The 19559-nt window shown below is 44.0% G+C and overlaps 1 protein-coding gene across 1 annotated transcript in view; it reads right to left on the reverse strand.

Moving 5' to 3' along the window:
* The window catches only part of TPPP3 (tubulin polymerization promoting protein family member 3), a 216888-nt gene that overhangs the window by 54938 nt on the left and 142391 nt on the right, over nt 1-19559 (reverse strand). Inside the window, exon 3 of the mRNA XM_086945204.1 lies at nt 18764-18917. Coding sequence (XP_086801330.1) covers nt 18764-18917 — 154 coding nt within the window. The remainder of the gene's footprint in view (nt 1-18763; nt 18918-19559) is intronic.

Here is a 19559-nt window from a genome sequence, read left to right on the forward strand (position 1 = left end):
TTTAAAGTTAGATGGGCGGATCTTGAGGATGAGGATAGAGAGAGGAAACCTGCTCAAAAACCGCCCCAGTCGGTTTTAGATCTGCCCACTGCTATTTTACCTAAATTAAAAACGCTTATCCCCCCTTAAAAGATTGATTGGACTATGTTAGCGTCATGTAAACAGAAAGTAGATGAATCAGTTTCAGATTTCTTTACACGATTTGAGGAAACTTTTCATGATTTTAGCGGCCAGTCGCTCACGGACGACACGGGCCGACATCTTTTTGTTGATAAATATGTTTCGAATTTATTACCGGGTGTAGCAGCTCGATTAAAAGCGAGTGAAAGCTCCTGGATGACTTCGACGCCAGCATCCCTCCTGACGATGGCTCAGTATTATGAGCGTCAAGAATTAGAAGCGAAGGGTAGTGAGGAAAAGAAATCTAAAGATTTGAAAACGAAGGCTATTTTAGCGCAAGTGTATGGACCGCCTCGTAAAGGTAATGAAAGGGGCGGTCGGAATTTCCCTGGTTCTTTTTTGGGACGTACTGATTTGGCCCGGGATCAATGTGCATATTGTAGGCTGAAAGGCCATTGGGCGAATGATAGTCCATTGTTACGTACACAGCGGCAAGAGCGTGGGCAGGGATCCATGAGGGGTAGTGGAGGTTTTTCAGGCCCTAGGGGCAACACGAATGATCGAGCTAGGTTTGAATCTAATACGCGACCACGAGATGGGTCCAATGTCTTTGATCGACGAAATAAATACCAAATGTCTGATTATGTACCTCCTGAACAGCACGATTCACAGTATGCATAGGATTGCGTAGGATGGGGTAAGGAATCAATTGAAGTGCCAGTAGATCAGAGGGGTCCTTATGTTACAGCACATGTTTTGGGTTCTACTGATCAGTTCTTGGTTGATACAGGAGTTACTCGTAGCGCTTTGTCTAAAACATTGGTTCCGAGGGCTCCCCTGTCTGGCTCAACAATTGCATCAATAGGGTTCGATGGAACGCCTTCTGTTAGCCCACTATCACAACCTCTTGCACTTTATGTAGATCAGTTTGCTGCACCATGTCCATTTTTGCTTTCCCAGAACACACCTGATAACATTGTGGGCCTGGATATGCTCAAGCATTTTTGGGCCACGATACGGTGCTCCCCTGAGGGAGTACGTGTTATCCTGAATGACAATTATCCAACAATGGAGAGGATGTGTATGATTAAGGAAGATGCTGCACTGGCCTCTTTACCTCATACTTTGTGGGCCACTTCAGATACTAATGTGGGACAGATGATCATTCCTCCGGTGCACATTAGTGTAAAGGAGGGAGCTGTGTTACTGCGCCTGCCTCAGTATCGAATCTCACAGGAGGGAGAGGAGGCGCTCATACAGATAGTGCAGGGTCTGAATAAAGTAGGGGTGGTTGAAGAAGTTTCATACAATGTGTGCAACAGTCCTATACTACTGATTTTGAAGAAAGACACTGACACTAGGATTTATCGATTTATTATCGATTTGAGGGAGGTCAACAAGATAGTGATACCTCAATACCCAGTGGTTTCTGATATTACGACACTTCTTACTCTGGTCCCGTCAATTGCAACAACGTTCTCAGTTATAGACTTGAAGAACGCTTTCTTTTCGATCCCTATTCATCCTGACAGCCGATATCTTTTCGGATTCACGTTGAATAATAGATCTTACAGATTTTGTAGAGTTCCCCAAGGCTATACTGAGAGCCCTAGTATTTATAGCCAGGCATTGAAACAGCAGTTGGATTCTTTCATACTGCCTGAAGGTGTGGCGCTTATACAATATGTCGATGACATCTTGTTGGCAGCCGACACTCCTGAACAATGTGAGGAGTGTACGTTGTCTTTGCTTACCTTTTAGGCATCTCACAATCACAAAGTATCGAAAAAGAAATTGCAATATTGTAGACCAAAGGTGTCCTACTTAGGTCACCTTTTGTCTAAGGAGGGGCGTGCACTTACACCAGATCGTATTCAAGCCATTTTAGACACACCAGCACCCTCCACGCAGAAAGATGTTCGAGCTTTTCTGGGTCTCACCTCCTTTTGTAGACAATGGATACTAGGGTTTTCGTACATAGTTAAACCACTGTTAGCCCTTTTGACAAAAGATACTCCAATTCCCCTTCCCTGGACAGATGAATGTGAGAATGCTTTTAAACAATTACGTCAGGCTCTTTGTTCAGCATCAGTGTTAGGCACCCCTGATTACACGAAGCCTTTTACATTGTACGTACATGAGAGAGATGGATGCGCGTTATCAGTGTTAGTGCAGATGCACGGCGATAAACAGCGCCCTTGTGCATACTTCTCGGCAATGCTTGATCCTGTTGCTCGAGCAATGCCTGGTTGTCTTCGCTCAGTTGCAGCAACAGCTGTGTCAATACGTCAGAGTGAAGGGATTGTGTTATCTCACAAGTTGTTAGTGTTGGCCCCCCATGCTGTTGATGCCCTTTTGAATCAGACAAAGACGCAGCATTTAACTAGTGCTTGTCTGACAGGATACGAGCTGACGCTGTTGGCTCCTCATATTACTCTGAAGAGATGTGCAACACTGAATCCAGCCACGTTGTTGCCTTTCCCAGCGACTCAGCCTGAGGCGCAAGAGAGACATGATGATGTCTTTGTGACTGAGGAACAGACAAAGGGTCGTATCGATTTGCAAGATACGCCCTTTACAGATGTGGATGGAGAGCTGTGGGTGGATGGGTCTTGTTTAAAGTTACCAGATGGGACCACCTCCGCAGCATATGCAATCACTACGCTACACACAATAGTGGAGACAGCACGCATACCGCAAAAATCAGCTCAAGCAGCAGAACTGATAGCGTTGACACGAGCTTGTGAGCTTAGTGCAGGATTATGCGTGAATGTATATACGGACAGCCGCTATGCTTTCGGAGTAGCGCACTATTTTGGCCTGCTCTGGAAGGAAAGGGGCTTTTTGACATCACATGGAGCGCAGATAATGTATGGAGAATTAGTACAAAATCTCTTGACTGCACTGACCTATCCGAAAAGGATAGCTATAGTAGAATGTAGTGCACACAAGAAAGTGACAGATAAAGTGGGACAAGGAAACACTTTTGTAGATCGAGTAGCACGTGAAACTGCGATGCAGCCTGGCTCCACTCCAATGTAGGTTGTGAAGTCACAAGCCGAGCGGTGGCACGACGCTAGAGAAAAGGTACTAGAGATACAAAAGACTGCTACTGAGGAAGAACGAGAGCAATGGTCCAAAGATGGAGAAGTGGACGATGAAGGCTGTTGGAGGAATAAGCAGATGGATAGGTGGAAGTTACCTACAGCCTTCGTACAACCTATGATTCAGATGGCACATGGGCTAGCACATGTTGGAGCTTCGGCAATTGTGAAATTGCTTACGCAAGTTTGGGAGCTTCCAGAAATTGCTAGCACGGCTAAGAGAGTAGTACAGACCTGCATGATTTGTCTTAAATACAATCCAGGAAAAGGGACACAAACTCCAGCAGGAGGATTTGCAACACCTACTGCACCTTTTGAAGTATTGCAAATGGATTATATTCAGCTGGAACGCTGCAATAACCTGAAGTATGTCCTGGTTGTGGTTTGTGCATTCAGCAAATGGATTGAAGCATACCCGACGAAGGACAATACTGCAATGACTACTGCTAAGATGCTGTTGAAGGAATTCTTTCCTCGTTTCGGTGTTTGCAGATTGTTGTGGAGTGATAACGGGCCCCATTTTGTGGCGGACGTTATTAAGTATGTCCTGAAGGGTTTAGGCATTGTACAAAAATTTCATGCAGTGTTCCACCCTCAATCAGCAGGATTGGTGGAAAAGTACAATGGCACGCTCAAGTTAAAAATAGCGAAAATACAGGCTTCTACCTCTCTGACTTGGCCAGATGCTTTGCCTTTGGCATTATTGTCTATCGAATCAGTACCGCATTCTCGGACGGGCCTTAAGCCCTATGAGATTGTATTCGGACGCCCCATGAAGATATGGGGGGTACCCAAACCGAGCTCAGTGTACGATGTACCTTGTGTTTTAATGAATGACTATTTGGCACAATTAACTGATAGCTTGGTTTCCATTCATCAACAGGTTTGAGAAGCACTCCCTGACCGGTCCACAGGAGAAGGCCACCACCTCCGGCCTGGCGACTTCATCCTGGTGAAGTCCTTCGAGAGGTCGAGTAGTCTGGAGCCGAGATGGTGCGGTCCTGAACAGGTCCTCCTCGCGACTAAAACAGCAGTGCGGGTGACCAATCGCAGAAACTGGATCCATTCCATTCACTGCCGAAAAGTATAACCTGACCTGGTGGAACCTGCTGTATTGACCGACCATCGAGATATCCTGACTATGAAAAGAGGCCGTGCTGTGGTACCTGACGAATCTGAGGAGTTCTTCCCGGACCAGACAATCCCTGCATCAAGAAGATACAATCTGAGACCAAGAAAATTATCTGCAATTGTGTGAGAAATTGTCAGAACGGTCTCTAGGTCAGTGAAACGGAGAGCCAATGAGGCAAGGGGGGGGATCAGCCATGCATTAGTGTAGTGACACCCGTCTTGGCCCGCTGGTGAAGAAAACAACGGCTATCCTGGGGGTAAGAGTTCTGACAACACTTTAGTTTCAGGAAGATACTGTGTACCTTTGCTCAAATGGATAAGAAGAAGATTTTTGGTTCTGTAGGATTCATTATCATCATAGCAGTTATTGCTACAGTCATGTGGTTTGTCGAGGATAAAGCTCCTGCCCGTGAGCTATATGTTGTTTCCACTCCAGTCCCAAATGAGCACTTTTTCTATACACTCCCATATCAAGAGTTGAAACATCGACAGTCGTATTTGAACAACACTTTCATCCAGATGTTGCATCATACCCACATTGCTACAAATGCTACAGATTGTTGGATATGTGGGATGATGCCAGCACACCAAAAGAAAGGGGGTACACCGTTCATACCTATTCCTTTCTCTCATAATGGCTCTTGTAGAGCATGGTATACTTTGCTTTTTGCTACGAGAAAGTCTACAGTTGGAAGATTGCTTTTCAAACTTAATAAAGAATGTCATCAAAATAAAGAAGGCTATCCACAAGCCAACAGAACTATATGGGAGTGGGAAGAGTATCGACCAGACAATGAATCGGCACCTTACATTTTTACGAACACTAGAGACACTGTTGGACAAGAGACGTTTGTGATTTCAGTGGCCCAAGCACAAGCTGATTTATGTGTACAAAGTGTAGGCCATATTCCTGTAGGTGTTAGTGATTGTATTGTTGTATTGAACATTGATGGTCTGAATAATAGTACATTCTTAGCCTCACATAACACCTATTTTGTATGCGGGAACAAGGGCTATTATCGATTACCAGCCGGATGGTCTGGAGTATGTTATGTATCGTTTTTATTGCCACCTGTATTCCTGGCACCTGCATCATATCACAAAGAGTTGAAATTATTGAATAATGTGACTGTGAATAGATTCATACGAACTTTATCTGTAGATGATGTTGACCAAACCGATACTAGTCTGCAACAATGTATACATTTCAACCTAGGATTGTTTTTCTTTGTGGGAGCTGCTCTGAACAGTAGAAAGATACGACGATTAACAAGAGTAGTTGAAGCTGTTACCAATCAAACTGCTGCGGCTCTTGGGAATCTTACTGAAGAGTTGCAAATTACCAGGATTGTTACTTTACAGAACCGAATGGTTCTTGATGTGATGTTAGCAGATAGAGGTGGAGCTTGTAGAATTATCGGAAGCAGCTGTTGTGTCTTTATCCCTGATCATACTCCTTCTGTGTATAAAGCCATTAACAAATTACATAAGATTGCAGCTGATATACATGTTGAAAATGGATCCTGGACCTTTTCTGGGTGGTTTTGGACCTTGATTTCTACATGGGGTTGGAAGGTTCTCACTGGACTATGCATAATTGTTGCCATATTATTCACATGTTGTGTATGTATTCAATGTAGTCCAATGATATGCTCTTTATGTGTCTCATTTTGTGTGCCTAATAAACAAGCTGTTGCGGATGCTGCCCATAAGAAAACTATAACTAGAGAGATAGCTGACATGATGAGCATCGATATAAACGATGAGTATTTAGATTATCCAAGGAAACCGAATGTCTTCAGCAAATGCTGAAAGGGTCGTCTGTTGTAAATAAATCAGCGATAGTATTAAGCATTCGCTGAAGACATGCTATCCCGTCTTTGTTCTAGTTTTCCCGCTTGTATTTGAAATGTGGCCAGACTCCATTTTGTTTTCTGGCGTCCATCTTGAATGCTATACATTGCCATGTGCTCGCCACGAGGCGAGTCCTACCTCACTGACCGTCACCCTTGAAGATTGCCCAGCAACAGGCTATAAATAGTTCCTTGCGTGTCCAGCGCATGCCCAGTAAGAGTAACATCTGTTTCTGTTTAGCGTAGATTGGAATGTGCATTCGGCGGGTCTCAAGAACCGTTAACTCCACCCATGTATTGATCATGTTTGAGAAATGTCCATACATGGTTGTAAATCATGCTTTGAGCTGTAACCGCCCACTTATGAGCCCCTTCTTTATGTATAAAAGGGGACTGCATGTCCGAGTTCTTTGTGCTACCTTGTACAATACTGTAGAGTGTTGTGTGGGCTGTAGTACCACCTTTAAAGGTTTATTAAACTATGTTTTTGTATTTCAAGTTTCCGTGCCAAATTCTTGTGTAGTCTGAGGACTCTGTGTATAGAAGGGCGAACCCTTTCACACTTGCAGGCCTTGTCGAGGCCTGTACTCATCAACAATGCCAGTAGCTCAAACTTTTCCAAAGGTGAAACCATTGTTTTGTAAATGCTTGTTAAGGTCTGGCTTGATAGCGCAGCTGTCACCAGACAATTATGTGAGAATCACGAGAAAGGGGCTTTAGCTCTGCCCACTTGTTGGGAGCCAGGAGTCCATGTTGTGATTGGGAAGACGTTGTGTACTTCCACAAAATGTGCTTCCTCTTTCCTGCACCAGAAATCATTCTGTTTATTTATCCATCTGCCCAAGATTGAACTTTCAGAGACACACATATGACTTCGGGTATTATTAAAGTTTTTAAGATATCTAGATAATTCTGTTGTTTTTCTCTGGCCGCAGATCAGGTAGGAGCAGGTCAGTCATTAACCTACATGTATTTTTGGGGCCTAGTTTGACAGTGCAACTGTCACCTGATCTTTCAACCTATACCAATATTATGTTACAGTTCTTTGCTTACACCCAAATATATATCTATTCCCATGTGCTTTTTGTAATGACTTGACTTATGATTTTATCTGTAAAATCCAATAAAGTTTATGAATTGAATTGTATTCCCATACTATTTACATGTAATGCTTCACATTACCATACAACATTCCTTTAAAGCCAGACCTATTGGCATTGCCATTGCCATTGCTTGTTCCTTTTTAAAACACAGAAAATTAAGGGAGTTTTTTTTATCTTCATACTCTGATTTGTGAAAAACTTTTTTTGGTGCAGGAGACCCCTGTTTGCTTTGGAGAGCAGAGTTGTGGCCCACAGCATTGAACAGTGCTGAGGTCTGTATTAGTTGACTCAGTAAGGCAGTGCATTTGAGGCCTTTTAAGAGTGGAATGTCCCTTGCATGGGGTGTAGTTACGATTCACTGTCCTGAGTGCCCCGAGCGGGAGTATCTGGTGTCCTGCTTTTCAATTTTTGCCCTAACTTGTCACAAATAGAGTGTGTGTGCAAAGCCCTAGCCCTGTTGCATGACATGAGTGAGTTCTGGTACCTGTCATGTGACCTCGAGGGGTTCACCAAGCCTGCCCTCATTTTTCTGACATTTGACTGCTATACCGGTCAGTGGTGGCAGTGTGCCGTGTTTTGTGAATCCGTAGTTATCATTAGACCTTTTAAGCCGTGCCACTGGAGTGGAGCCCTACTGGCCTACTAATATAAATGTTACCTTTGTGCACTAACGTGAAAGGGACCTCTTCTCATTGAGACTAGCCTTTTCTCCCTTTCCTGATTACTGTTCAGTGTGGGTCTTGAAAGACTGGTGTGGAAAGCTCACACCTCTGTGTGCCTTTGTTGGAGGTGCTTGAGGCAGGAGACTACCCTGCTGCAAGGAGCATCACTTTACACAAAGGTTTTGCTGGGCGGAGAAGTCTGGAAAGAACACTTGAAAGAAGAGCCACCCAAACAGGTCCTGCAGAGAGTGAATCTACATCTGTTGTCTGCTTTAGTTGTATAAAACTGGAGTCACTGACCCCCTTCATCTCAGTTCCAAATTCTCTTTCATCAAGGAAGGGAGTGCTCTGCGGAGTACTCAGATCACTACTGTGTAACTGGAGCTGGTACCTGCCTGACACACAGCTTCCTAAATGCGAGGGAACATCACCTAACACCTTATCTTGCTGGAAGAAGCTGTTTCTCCTATCGCAGGTGCCTGGAAGCCCTCTTGCCTGTTGAGAGAGTGAAGATGCCCTCACCCATGCAAGAGCTGTGACTCCTGAGGAAGCACATGAAGCAGCAAGACACTGGTGCTGTGTGGGTACACCTTGGGAAGCAATAATATAAGTGATCTGCATACTTTGAGGAACATAGACACAGTCTCCATTCTAGCACTTTCCTTTAGGGATTGTGGACAGCGGTTGTTGCCAGTGTGGACAAGAACTGTGCACAAGGCAGACTATGCCAACACTATCAGGAATTGTGCAGAGATGGATTGTGCCGCCATGACCAAGACTATCAGAAGTGAAACAAAAGTTCTCGCCGTGAGTGCTCTCATGCCATTCTGACCCCGGACCTTTGACAGTCCATCTGTTGCACCTTGGCCGGACCCCAGAAGCGGGTTAACTGACCACTGAAAACCTCCACTCATCCAAAAGTCAGCCCCCTCTGCAAGGACTTTGGGCGGTGGCACCTTATGCTGCTGTATTCCTCCAGATTGCGTGTCATGCCTCTGGCCAAAGGATCTTCTCCCAGAAGCGAGAGCAAAAAGAGATGTGTGCGGTAGGTTCCTGCAAGCATCTGGGAAAGGGTTCTACTGTTTACACCATGGCGAGACTGCGCTGAAAGAGGACTTTTCGATTAACTGAGCTCTATGTACTGAACTAAAGTGTAATCCGCATCTGCACTTGAAAACTCTAAATCCCATGTTGAGACCTACACCAGTATGGCATTTTTATCTGTTATCTCTACCAATGTGTATTATGTTTTAAGTGTGTAGATTTAAAATACTTTTTGTTTACTAAAGTAAAGCACTGGAATGGACAATCACTTATTGCACTGCTGGGTGATTGTTGAGTTCTAAGCTTGCACATCCCCCCACTACCTCCCTGAGATGCCCAGGACTGCTCGCTGCTGGTACCGCTGAGAGTCTAGTGCTGAAGAGGTTGCACGTGTTCCGGTTTGCAGAAACATAGTAGAACAGATCCTGGGACATCCAAGCAAATAACCCCAGGCCCATGCTCTAGCCCTGTAGCACCTGCATGCCCCTTGGACCATTATGTATTCTCAGCAGAGTACCGTGTAATAGGACCTTTGTTTTGGAAACTGGCACTTGCAGTGCAGAGGGTCCGCTTTTTCTTAATTTGAGCTTTTGTGTCAAGGACTGTTTAAAGTAGTGCAAAGACCGACACGTAGAATAGCAACTTTTGTGAAAACCAGAGAGTTGGAAAATATAATGTTTGAGGTGTGTTTGATTTGCCTGTAAAGAGTTTTTTTATCCTTATTTTCGAGAACTACTTCTTCTTTTCTACTAAAGAATTTGCGATAAGAATATACATTTTTCCCTAATTTTCCATAGTCTGTATATTTTGAAAAGTAAAACCAGGGTTGTAAATTTGTTGACAAAGAGAGAGAAAGAGTCTCTTCAGGCACAGACAAGGGCATCTCATTTCAAGCCCCAACCCTTCTATTTATTTAGCCTGGTTGTGTTTTTGTTGGTTCCTGCTTCAGCAATGTGGGAGCACGCTCCAAAGAAACATTGTTCCCTGCTTCTAGGAGAGTGTAACATCATGGGACTGATATGAGGCATCACAGAACCTAATGGTTCCCTCTTTTCTGACGCAGACACATCTACAGACTAGCCTCAGTTTTACCTTAATAGCAGCCCCAAGGAGATCATGAGGACTAGTTTGACATAATTTGGCATTTTTTTGCACAAAAAGGAAACCAGATTCAGAGAGAGGAATTGCAGTATGTGATTTCCAGTCTTTTTTTTTAATTTTCGGTTGCCAACTGATAAAGAACAGCCCAGCACCAGTAGCGGGTAGTTTTGACAATTTTATAAATGCAACAGTTCGAACATTCGATCATTCCATCTATTCAGTGTCAGTTAAAAAGAGAGTTGAAAGACATGGATTGACTAACAGTCCTACATTTTATGAGATTATATCCCTTGGTAAAATTGGATTTAGAGCTTCCACCATGAGACTGGTGGGGTTTATTACAGCCTGTTGCCATTTAAGTCTTAATGGTTGGAAGGCAAATGCATCTTAAACATTCTGGTTGCTGTATGTGCCCTTCTCATGCAAAAGGTTTTGCAAAAGAAATTGAGACAGTTCTACATTAATTCTTCAAAAATCCAAAATATTTACAGCCTTTTTGTCATAAATACCAAATTTTAAAAAGATCCGTAAAGCCATTTGAAAATAATTGTAAAACAAAGCACAAGTTCTCAATCGAATAGCTCTCTTTGCCAACCTAAAAATGTCTAAGGAGATATGTCTTCTCCTCCTTCTGATTCCAAAACAAATGCAAGTCAGCATTTCTGAATATGCCAAGAATCCTGTTGGGGTCACATCACCATTTAACAAGATCTGTGGTACAAAGTGATCTCAGATAAGTGAGTGTTGCAAAGAGTTTCAAAGAGCTGTGTGAGAAACATGTTTACAATTTTCCTAGGCGCACATTATCTGCAGAATATTTGGCCTACCAGTGCGACAAAGAAGGCAGCTTTAAGTTGAGCATCCAAGTGTTAGTTTTTAAGAATTACATTTTTCAAGTACCTGAAAAAGACAATAGCCTGTGATGGTATTAAATTGTATTCCTAGTAATAAAGCCTTCAGGGAACTAAAGAACAGTTGTTGATTTAGTCAGCAAATTAATATTTATATATTTCAAGATGAACTCTCTACAACCGGTAATCCCTATGATTTTGAAGTTAGACTACCTAACAAAGATAGGATGTGTATCTTCATATTCATATCATGGATTCACAGTGAGGGAGAAGGATTGACAAGTCCATGTTTTACCCTTAGCCCTAACTATGTCTCTGAGGGTCTTCATCAACGTTTCAGCTCTTCTGCACAACAAGGCAAGCAAGATGTATATATCCTTATTGGGGAGATTTTGAGATTATGTTTAGGATTTATTTCCAAAGTCAATTCAACATTCCACAATGAACAAGAGGTGCTTGTGCCAGTCTTATTTCCTAATCATTCTTTAGAGGAAAATCTAGGTTACATTTTTTAGATGTGGTGAGAGTCATTAAGATCAGCTTACACATGTTTCTTGAATGCTAAAAATTTGACTGTTTAGTTGGCAATTTTGATTCGGCCAATAGAGATAGCATACCTTCAAATTCAATATGCAGTTTCAAAACTCTTTATCTCGAAATCTAGCAGGAAAAAAACTTTAAAGCTCTTCTCAGGATTACTCCACTAGAAAGATGAGGTGTCATGGGCAGAATGCGCTAGTGTGCCTTTCGTGGTCATTTTCAGAGCAGCGATATGGGCTACTTCATCTATTTTCATACCTCATTATAGATTGGATGTAGCTCAAAGTAATAATTAGCTTTTTTCCCCAACTGTTCTTGCAGGAAATGTTGATCTTTCAAAAGGAAAAAAGGTTTTCTTTTTTTCTTTCATTAAGTGTTTATAATAACGTATTTTTATTAGCACACCTGTGCTTTATGGTATAACCTAACTATCTTTTAGATGAGAGGAAGACAGGCCATTTGGGTATGTCTTCATGGAGTAAGGAGTCCGATGAGGAAGGGTATGTGGAGATAGGTGTCGATTATTTACCAGTAAACAAATTACAGTGATTCCCTCTTCCTCATCCCAATACGCATGACACTTCTGTGTAACTGCTTAAGTCCTTCACCCTTCATCAGAAGGAAGGCTTATATAAAAACTATAAGTGTGGAGGGTGAGAGAGCTCATTTTGGAGAAGAGAAAAGGTGGTCTTGCCTGATAGTAAAACATGGACATTAGACAGCCGCGGTGCGTCCATTGGGGCGTAGGGGCGTAGGGGCGTAGCCCTACCAGCCGCAATGGACCTGCATCGCGGCCGCTGCCCGCAATCCTATCTATAACATTGCAACATCAATCCGCCTCAGCCCACCGCCGGTAATTGTGCAGGGGGGGGTGGCCTGCAGCTTGAGTGACACTCGGGCAGACCGTAGTGCGCAGTCCCGACCGCTGGGGAACTGTGCACTTTGCGCATGCTTGGGATAGTTGGCAACTATCTCAAGCATGCACACTGTAAGTTCCCCAGCGTGACCCAGGGGTACTTGCTCGCCTGCCACAGCCCGGGATTTCAAAGGACGACAGGGCGAGCAGCAAATGTGCCACCCTAGCCAATCCTGGCGCTGCATTTTGGGCAATACACTTAATCACCCCATGCCTAAAACATATATGTAACGTGTTCTCGTGCTCATGTAAAGCGCAGTTCCAGGCAGCTCAGAATAGTGCCACATTGCTGCTTAGGCCATCGGGTGTCCAAGAAGGATTGAAATAGGCCCGTGAGCTCGAACTAGATAAAACGTGAAAAACAAGGCCCAAAGAGGATCTGAGAAGACCCAGACTAATATCATTGGGTGCTTTGAGTGGGAACTTTGAGAATGCCATTGTTGTCTATAGTGTGCCACTGGAGCGTGCCAGACACATCAGTGGGCGTGGGATTGTGGCTGACATGCGGGTAAGTGCCCCTCACCAAGGCCAGTAAATGTCTAAAAACTGATGGGTACATTACCACACAACTGCGAGTTCAGTAGCGTGAGGCTGAATGCGGTCTTCACTTTTAAATGTATCACACACTTCACGGTTGCGGTATGTTTCATGCATTTCACTAATATTAAATAAACATAAAAACAAACCATCACGCCCGAGAATTCTCCAGCTGGCTCGCATAGTTCACAGCCAGCCAGGGTGATGTATTATGTCAAAACTGCTCAACTCCAATCATAATAACTCCGAGCAGTCTGCCTCGGTCGGCGCGCACTCGGCAGCCAGACAGTGTCAAAAATCAAACAAGCAGACAGTTCACTACTGCTAAGCGCTATTATAACTTATCGAAAGGAGAGTGTTCTTAAAAGCAGCAGCAGAGTGACAGGTATCTCACTCCACCCAGTGACTCACTTTACAAACGAGTGAAGGCCGCCGGGCACGATTCAGACTCTCAGGCTCACTCAGCTGCAGCACAGCGGTGTGCTCTAGGCTCCGTGGGCACTGCAGTCCATGGGGTTGGGTCCGGTTGCGGGGATAGAGTTTTCATTATGTTGGGCAGTTGTTACTACCGAATCCGATGGTAGCAGCGCTGGCATTGCCACTGGCTGCAGCCTCCCACCAAGTCATTTCATGACCTGCAGCCACCCGCTGACGCCGCCATTCTCTCTCTTGCCGTCAGTCATCCTGATGACGTAATGGCGCGCGAATGGCGGCAGGCTGTCTTACTCAGAGCTGGGCAGTGCCACAGGAATCACCGGCGGAGACGATACATTGCAGCAATGCCGCATGACCCTACCAGCACAGCAGCTCATAGCTCAGTGGCGAGCATACCAATGAAGCCTGCAAGAGCAGGGGCACAGGCCATTAGTCCCCACATGATGCCACTGCCAGCTGCCATACACACCAGTTAATGCTGCAGAGCTTCAGCTGGGACACTATGGAGTATGCATCATATGCGTGACAATGCATTTCAGTGCGATGATGCGGAGCACCGCACTGAAATGCGTTACTGTCACACCTTATGCGTGACACTTGGGAGGAATGAATTATGTGCAACGTGTTTTTAAAGCTAAATGAATCCTGAGTATTCACAATGCTACAGCAACCCCAAAAAGTTATGTTTGCATTTTTTTTAAATCTTGTTTTAAACAGAAACGGTTCCGAGTGAAAGGGTAAACAAAACTTGTTTTGTGTCTTTGAGGCTATTAAGAGAAATGTTCCCCACACTCACTGCGCAGTCGTTTGCTGCTCAAGTAGATTTTTAGACACGTCTTGCGGCACAATATATCAGTCCTGGATTTTTACTGATTAACCCGGAGATTGAATTCTCCATTATGGTTTGCAATGCCCACAAAAAATCCGCTTGCATTGGATTGTCACTGGAATGGGGGAAGCTGTCACATGTGCTCCTCATCAAAGAGAACTGACAAATCAATTATACCAACACTTCGAGCGACTACGCTGGAAATAATGCAGTTACATAACTCAGTATACAATGTGCGATATAACTAGGCCCCCGAGCACTCGTGTTTCCCAGGACCATGGTTGAGTTGAAGTATTTTTTCTATTAAATCTGAGACTTGTGATTTAAAAATGGTTTTCAGCAGAACTATTGGTCCCAAAATGCAACGGAAACAACTTGCCTGGGCTACTCGGGCACAGATAGCGTGGGTGTGGCACACACTAGGGAAGATTCCAGGGGGTGCCTCTTTCGTAGCTCTGGGCACAAGGCAGTGATATTTGTTTATAGGTTGGCACTGGCAGGTCTGAGGTAAGGAATATTTTGATGTATCTCTTATTCATTTAAGTATAAAACAACAACAAAAATCAGGACCCGAAACATTTTTTAAATTACCGTAATATCAGAAATGTATAAATAACCCGGCCACTCTAGAAATTCACAGATGTTCTTTAATTTAGGTGTTGGGTGTATCTGCGCTTCTTGGTGGATTTCAATGCGTGTTAGCACTCTCTCGCTGCTTGTCATGGGCGCCATGCTCAGCCGTGTTAGTTCTCTTAACAAGTAATCTGAGGCAAAGGATGCATTCCACTCATAAAAGAAAACAGAAGTGACTTTTAAGAAGCACGTTGTAACTACTTGACACAAAGGCTAGAGCTAGCATAAATTAGTTTTGCCTGGAAAGAACTTCCTCTCAACACGTTCGGCATTTTGTGCACTGTATTTATGTCAAGTGATTAGTGAATTCTGAAAAATGAACTACGTGCAAGCAGCTGTGGTGCCTCATTTGTGATCTCTTATTTTCCAACAATTATACATTCTATTGAACAACCTGTCACTTTTAAAAGGGTAAACAGGAAAATCATTTGAATTAAGTGCCATTTAAGAAGTTTAAAGTTTATATTGCTGCCCTTAGGGAAATGAGAGATAAAAAGGTCATTAAAAATATGCATGCAATTGCGTTTTGAGGAAACAACCTATTTGCAAGAGTTGTATATTCAGTATTCTTTCGTTAGCAAAAACGCCTTTGGAAACAAGATGTTATAGATTTAATGGGGCCTTTTTGCGCAATCGGTTTTGAATTTTTCAATTAATATAAAGCAAAGAGCCTGCATATTATATTGCTTGATTTATGAAGGCTTCCCAAGCTCTGCCCCAATAGAACATGCCTCCGACTCCAATAGATGTAAAGCATGAAATACCGTGAGTTCCCCCTCACTGCACCCGTTTAAGCTCGAGTACACATGCAGGTTTTTATCCATTGCACAGTTCACATTTTCGTTGCAAAGGATGCATTTTAAGGTTCAACTTGTTTTGTATTGGAATTTATATAGCGCTTCCCATTCCTAATTGAAAACATGTTATGTATGTACCCAAATGTTAATTGAACCCATGTCAGAAGAATGATCTTCAACCACTCATTTTTCAGTGTTAAGCATGATAGGACTGGCGCTTAGCTGTACACAGTACACGTTTAGCTCTATGCCAACTTGTACACAGTAGACGTTTAGCTCTATGCCAACTTCGAATAATCCCATCACATATAGCCGACGCTAGTCATTGGCAGCTGCTGAGGACCCCCATCTAGCACATCAACATGTGGCCTCTTCAGTGATGTAACATAGGCCCCCGCAGCCTCCACGGTGTGGGGGCCCAAGCTCCAGGGGCCACATTCAGCACAGTATCCTGGCCTGAGAGCTCCTGGTTGATTCCGGAGGGGAGACCATCCATTTACATTGCAAGGGGGGCCTTAAGTTTCGTTACACCACTGGGCCTCATGCCCAGGAGGGAGAGATGTGCACCGCCTACCTGCCCTCAATAGTTTAGTTGACGGAGCAGACTTTATGCGTATGCTATAGCATTGCCCCAAGCGGGTCGCATAGTGGCAGTCCATAGGTGATAGGTTAAATGAAGCCACAGAGTGGGGAGTCCCTAGAGACGCTAGACAATTCCTGTTGAGGCAGGTATCAACATGCAATAAGAAGGGACTTAGTTGAAGGTTCCTGTTGCTGGGGTGGCAGAGTGGCTATTCGTTGGATGTTCCCTAACCCTCTGATATGTGTAAGTGGGTTTGAGACATGATTGAATAGGCAGTGGCTGAGAAAGCTGTATGGGTGAATGCTGAATAGACAATAAACTCGCTGATGACTTGCAGGCTTGGGCGGGGATGCTCGCAGACCAGCTAGACACCCCCCCTCCCCACATGCAGCTCCCCTTAGACACTCAGGGAAATGGCGATTGATCTGAATATGCTAAATTATTCAAGCTGTGAGCTGTTGGGGTCAGGGTCTCCTCATCACATTGATGTTGATGATAGAGAAGGGGCCCTATAATGTTGCGTTATATAATGCACAGCACCGGCTCTAGGGTGGTGCGACCGGTACCCCCGCACCGGGTGCTGATTTAGAACCTGGGCGCCTGTTTGGTGTTTGCTTGTTTACATTTATGTTGTCTTGTTTACTGGGAGCATTGCTTTTATTTTCCTTTAGTGTAATAGGCTGGCTGGTGAAGTGCACTTCCCATAGTGTGCAGCCACTTCAATTTGCCTTTAGGTGACTACCTGGCTTGATGGTGGTTTTCTATTTGATTTCATGTAACTCCTTGTCTTGATGAGTGCATTGGTTTTAGTTTGCTTGAGGTAACTGCTTCACATGCTGGTTTCATCACACAGCTGACACCCACCCTGAGAAAGCCAGCGCTGCCCTGTTAGTGGTATCAACACCAGTGCGCTTAGGTACCTTACAGCTCCTTCACTTAAAGTGGGTTACCACCTACCCGTTACTTTTTGTATCCTGCTCGTACCAAGTCAGATCCAGACCCAGACCAGTCCCCACAGTTGCTCCGGATCAAGGGACATTGTCATGTCATCTCAGTTGCGATGTAAAGACTCCCAGTGAGCTGATGACTCTTTTGGCTCAAGAACCAACTAGCTGGAGACCCTTGTGGTTGTTTAAACATTTAATATCAGCCTGTAACTCAGTCTTGAGCTGGGTGGGTGACCTTGATTACAAAGTGGCTGTGCCAGATGTCCCATTATGACCCCTTTTGCCTGTCTCCCCTTCAGACGCAGAGGGCATAAAACTGGGGGGTGCTCAACCCTGCCAAAAAACTGAGGGGTGACCCTAAGAGCACAGCTGCCATCCAATCATGGGTGGGATGCTTTGGTGTGCTGGTCTGGTTTTCTGGGTGCATTGGCTCAAGTTTTTCCCATGTAATTGATTGGGTGTCTTGGTAAGTTGCTTTTATGTGAATGTCTGACTTATGACCGCACATTCCTTTCAGTGTGCACTTGCTTCAGTTTACTTTTTGAGTCACTGTCTAGTTTGCTGGATGTATTACTTTCATTTTTCTTTCATTAAACTGTTTGACTTGCTTGGTGCTTTTATGTTGGTGCCTGCATGCTGAAGTGTACTCTTCTTCAATTTAAATGTATGTGACTGGCCTGTTGACTAGCACCCTGCTTTCAAAGTGAAGGTTCACACTTGCTTTAGTTTACTTTTGCATGCACTGTTTTGCTGGATGCATTGCTTTAAGTTACTACTTGATGCATTGCTTTCAGTTTGCTTTCAAGTAATTGCCTCTCATTTTCCTAATGCTTTGTGAAGGCTGTTTCCCAACTGCTGTGCAACTTCTTCTACTCTTAGAGCTGAGATTTTCATGAAAGTCTTATAGTCTGAATTCAGCACCTAAGCGTAATAGGACAGAATGTATGAAGCTCTGTGGTTATACTGAATAAGTAGCTACCTATGTTATGCCATCTATTAATGTAATAACTGCACTTTCACAATTGCTTTATTAACCTTCCTGCTTTCTCAAATTTGCTTGTAAATGCACGATTTTTCTTCTTTTTTTTCAAAATTTTCTTGGGGGGTAATCCCCCCAAACCCCCCTTTTGGGGTTCAGGCTCGCTCGCTGGCTACGGAGCTGTAGGCAAATCACTTTGCGCCCTACCACTTTGAAATGTCACCCACCGCCCCTGACATTAGAGAAGCTTAGGTAGCGGAGCCCAGGGGAGTCGGAAGAGGCCAGAATGCATGCAGTACGTACTGGGTGCAAGGAAGGAAAATCGGAGTAATGGAGATTACTGGTAAGGAATCAAAACAATCTTAGGCTTGTTGAAACTTTGGAAATTCCTTTTCCAACTTGTCCCACTACCTAATAGAATTCAGCTCAGATTGAGAGAAGATGTGCTCATCAAACACTGCTAAGTGCATCTTCTTGGAATGCTTCCCATTGCCACATGTTTCCCACTTGTTTCAAGCACATTGCAGGACCACGGCAGCACAATTGCTACATTTTTTGCAGTAATGAGCCAAGCGATGAATTTCCTGTAATTACTTACAGTAACGCCAACATTTGTTGGTTCCTTTCCAGCGATGAGCTGGCTTATGGCCTCAAAAGCTTCCTCTTTGCTCTTGCCTTTATACCTCTTTGCTGCCAGTTCTTCTAGAGCCTTTTTAAACTCTTCATAGTTGATGACTCGAGCTGTTTTTGCTCTGGAAAAGAATATAAAATGTAATTAGGTGAACATGTTGCCAAGTTGCAAGAATTATCCAATAAATCAATACTCAAAAGCGTACTAGCTGTTAAAAAAAACCCATTAAAAAGCCAGTCCATATCAGACACAGCTTGGAACCTTCTTAAACCCATATTTGGAAGATCAGAATAATATTAAAAAAGTCACTGAAGAGCAATGATCACTACCTTCTTTTTACAGTTTGTTGCTCCCAGTGTTGAATTTTCCAGCTGATGCACACCTATAACTATGAACAAATATTGGCAAAGGCAATAGGTGTTGCTTTTCAAAGGCAGTAATGGGCTTTGTTGTAATTGCGAATGCTTGTTGTCAGTGCTAAAAAGTACTGGAAAAAAAGACAGCTAAATGCCAGCTGCAGCTGGAGAAGTGTGGCTCAATGGTTAGAGCGGCAGACTCTGATGCAGAGGTCTGGCCCGGACCAGGGTTCAATTCCCGCCTTAGGCAGGTCTTGGGCTAAAATTTCCCCGGACCTGACAATTCTCGCCTCGGTGCCTATTCTACTCATGGGTCCCACGCTGCAACTCTGGGCAATAGCTTTCTTAATCTCCACAGCGGCCCCAACAGCGCCAGGATGCCTGGCCTCACCTTGGGGTGCCCAGGA

The sequence above is a fragment of the Lissotriton vulgaris genome, chromosome 12, assembly GCF_964263255.1.
Source record: "Lissotriton vulgaris chromosome 12, aLisVul1.2, whole genome shotgun sequence".
Taxonomy (NCBI): Eukaryota; Metazoa; Chordata; class Amphibia; order Caudata; family Salamandridae; genus Lissotriton; species Lissotriton vulgaris.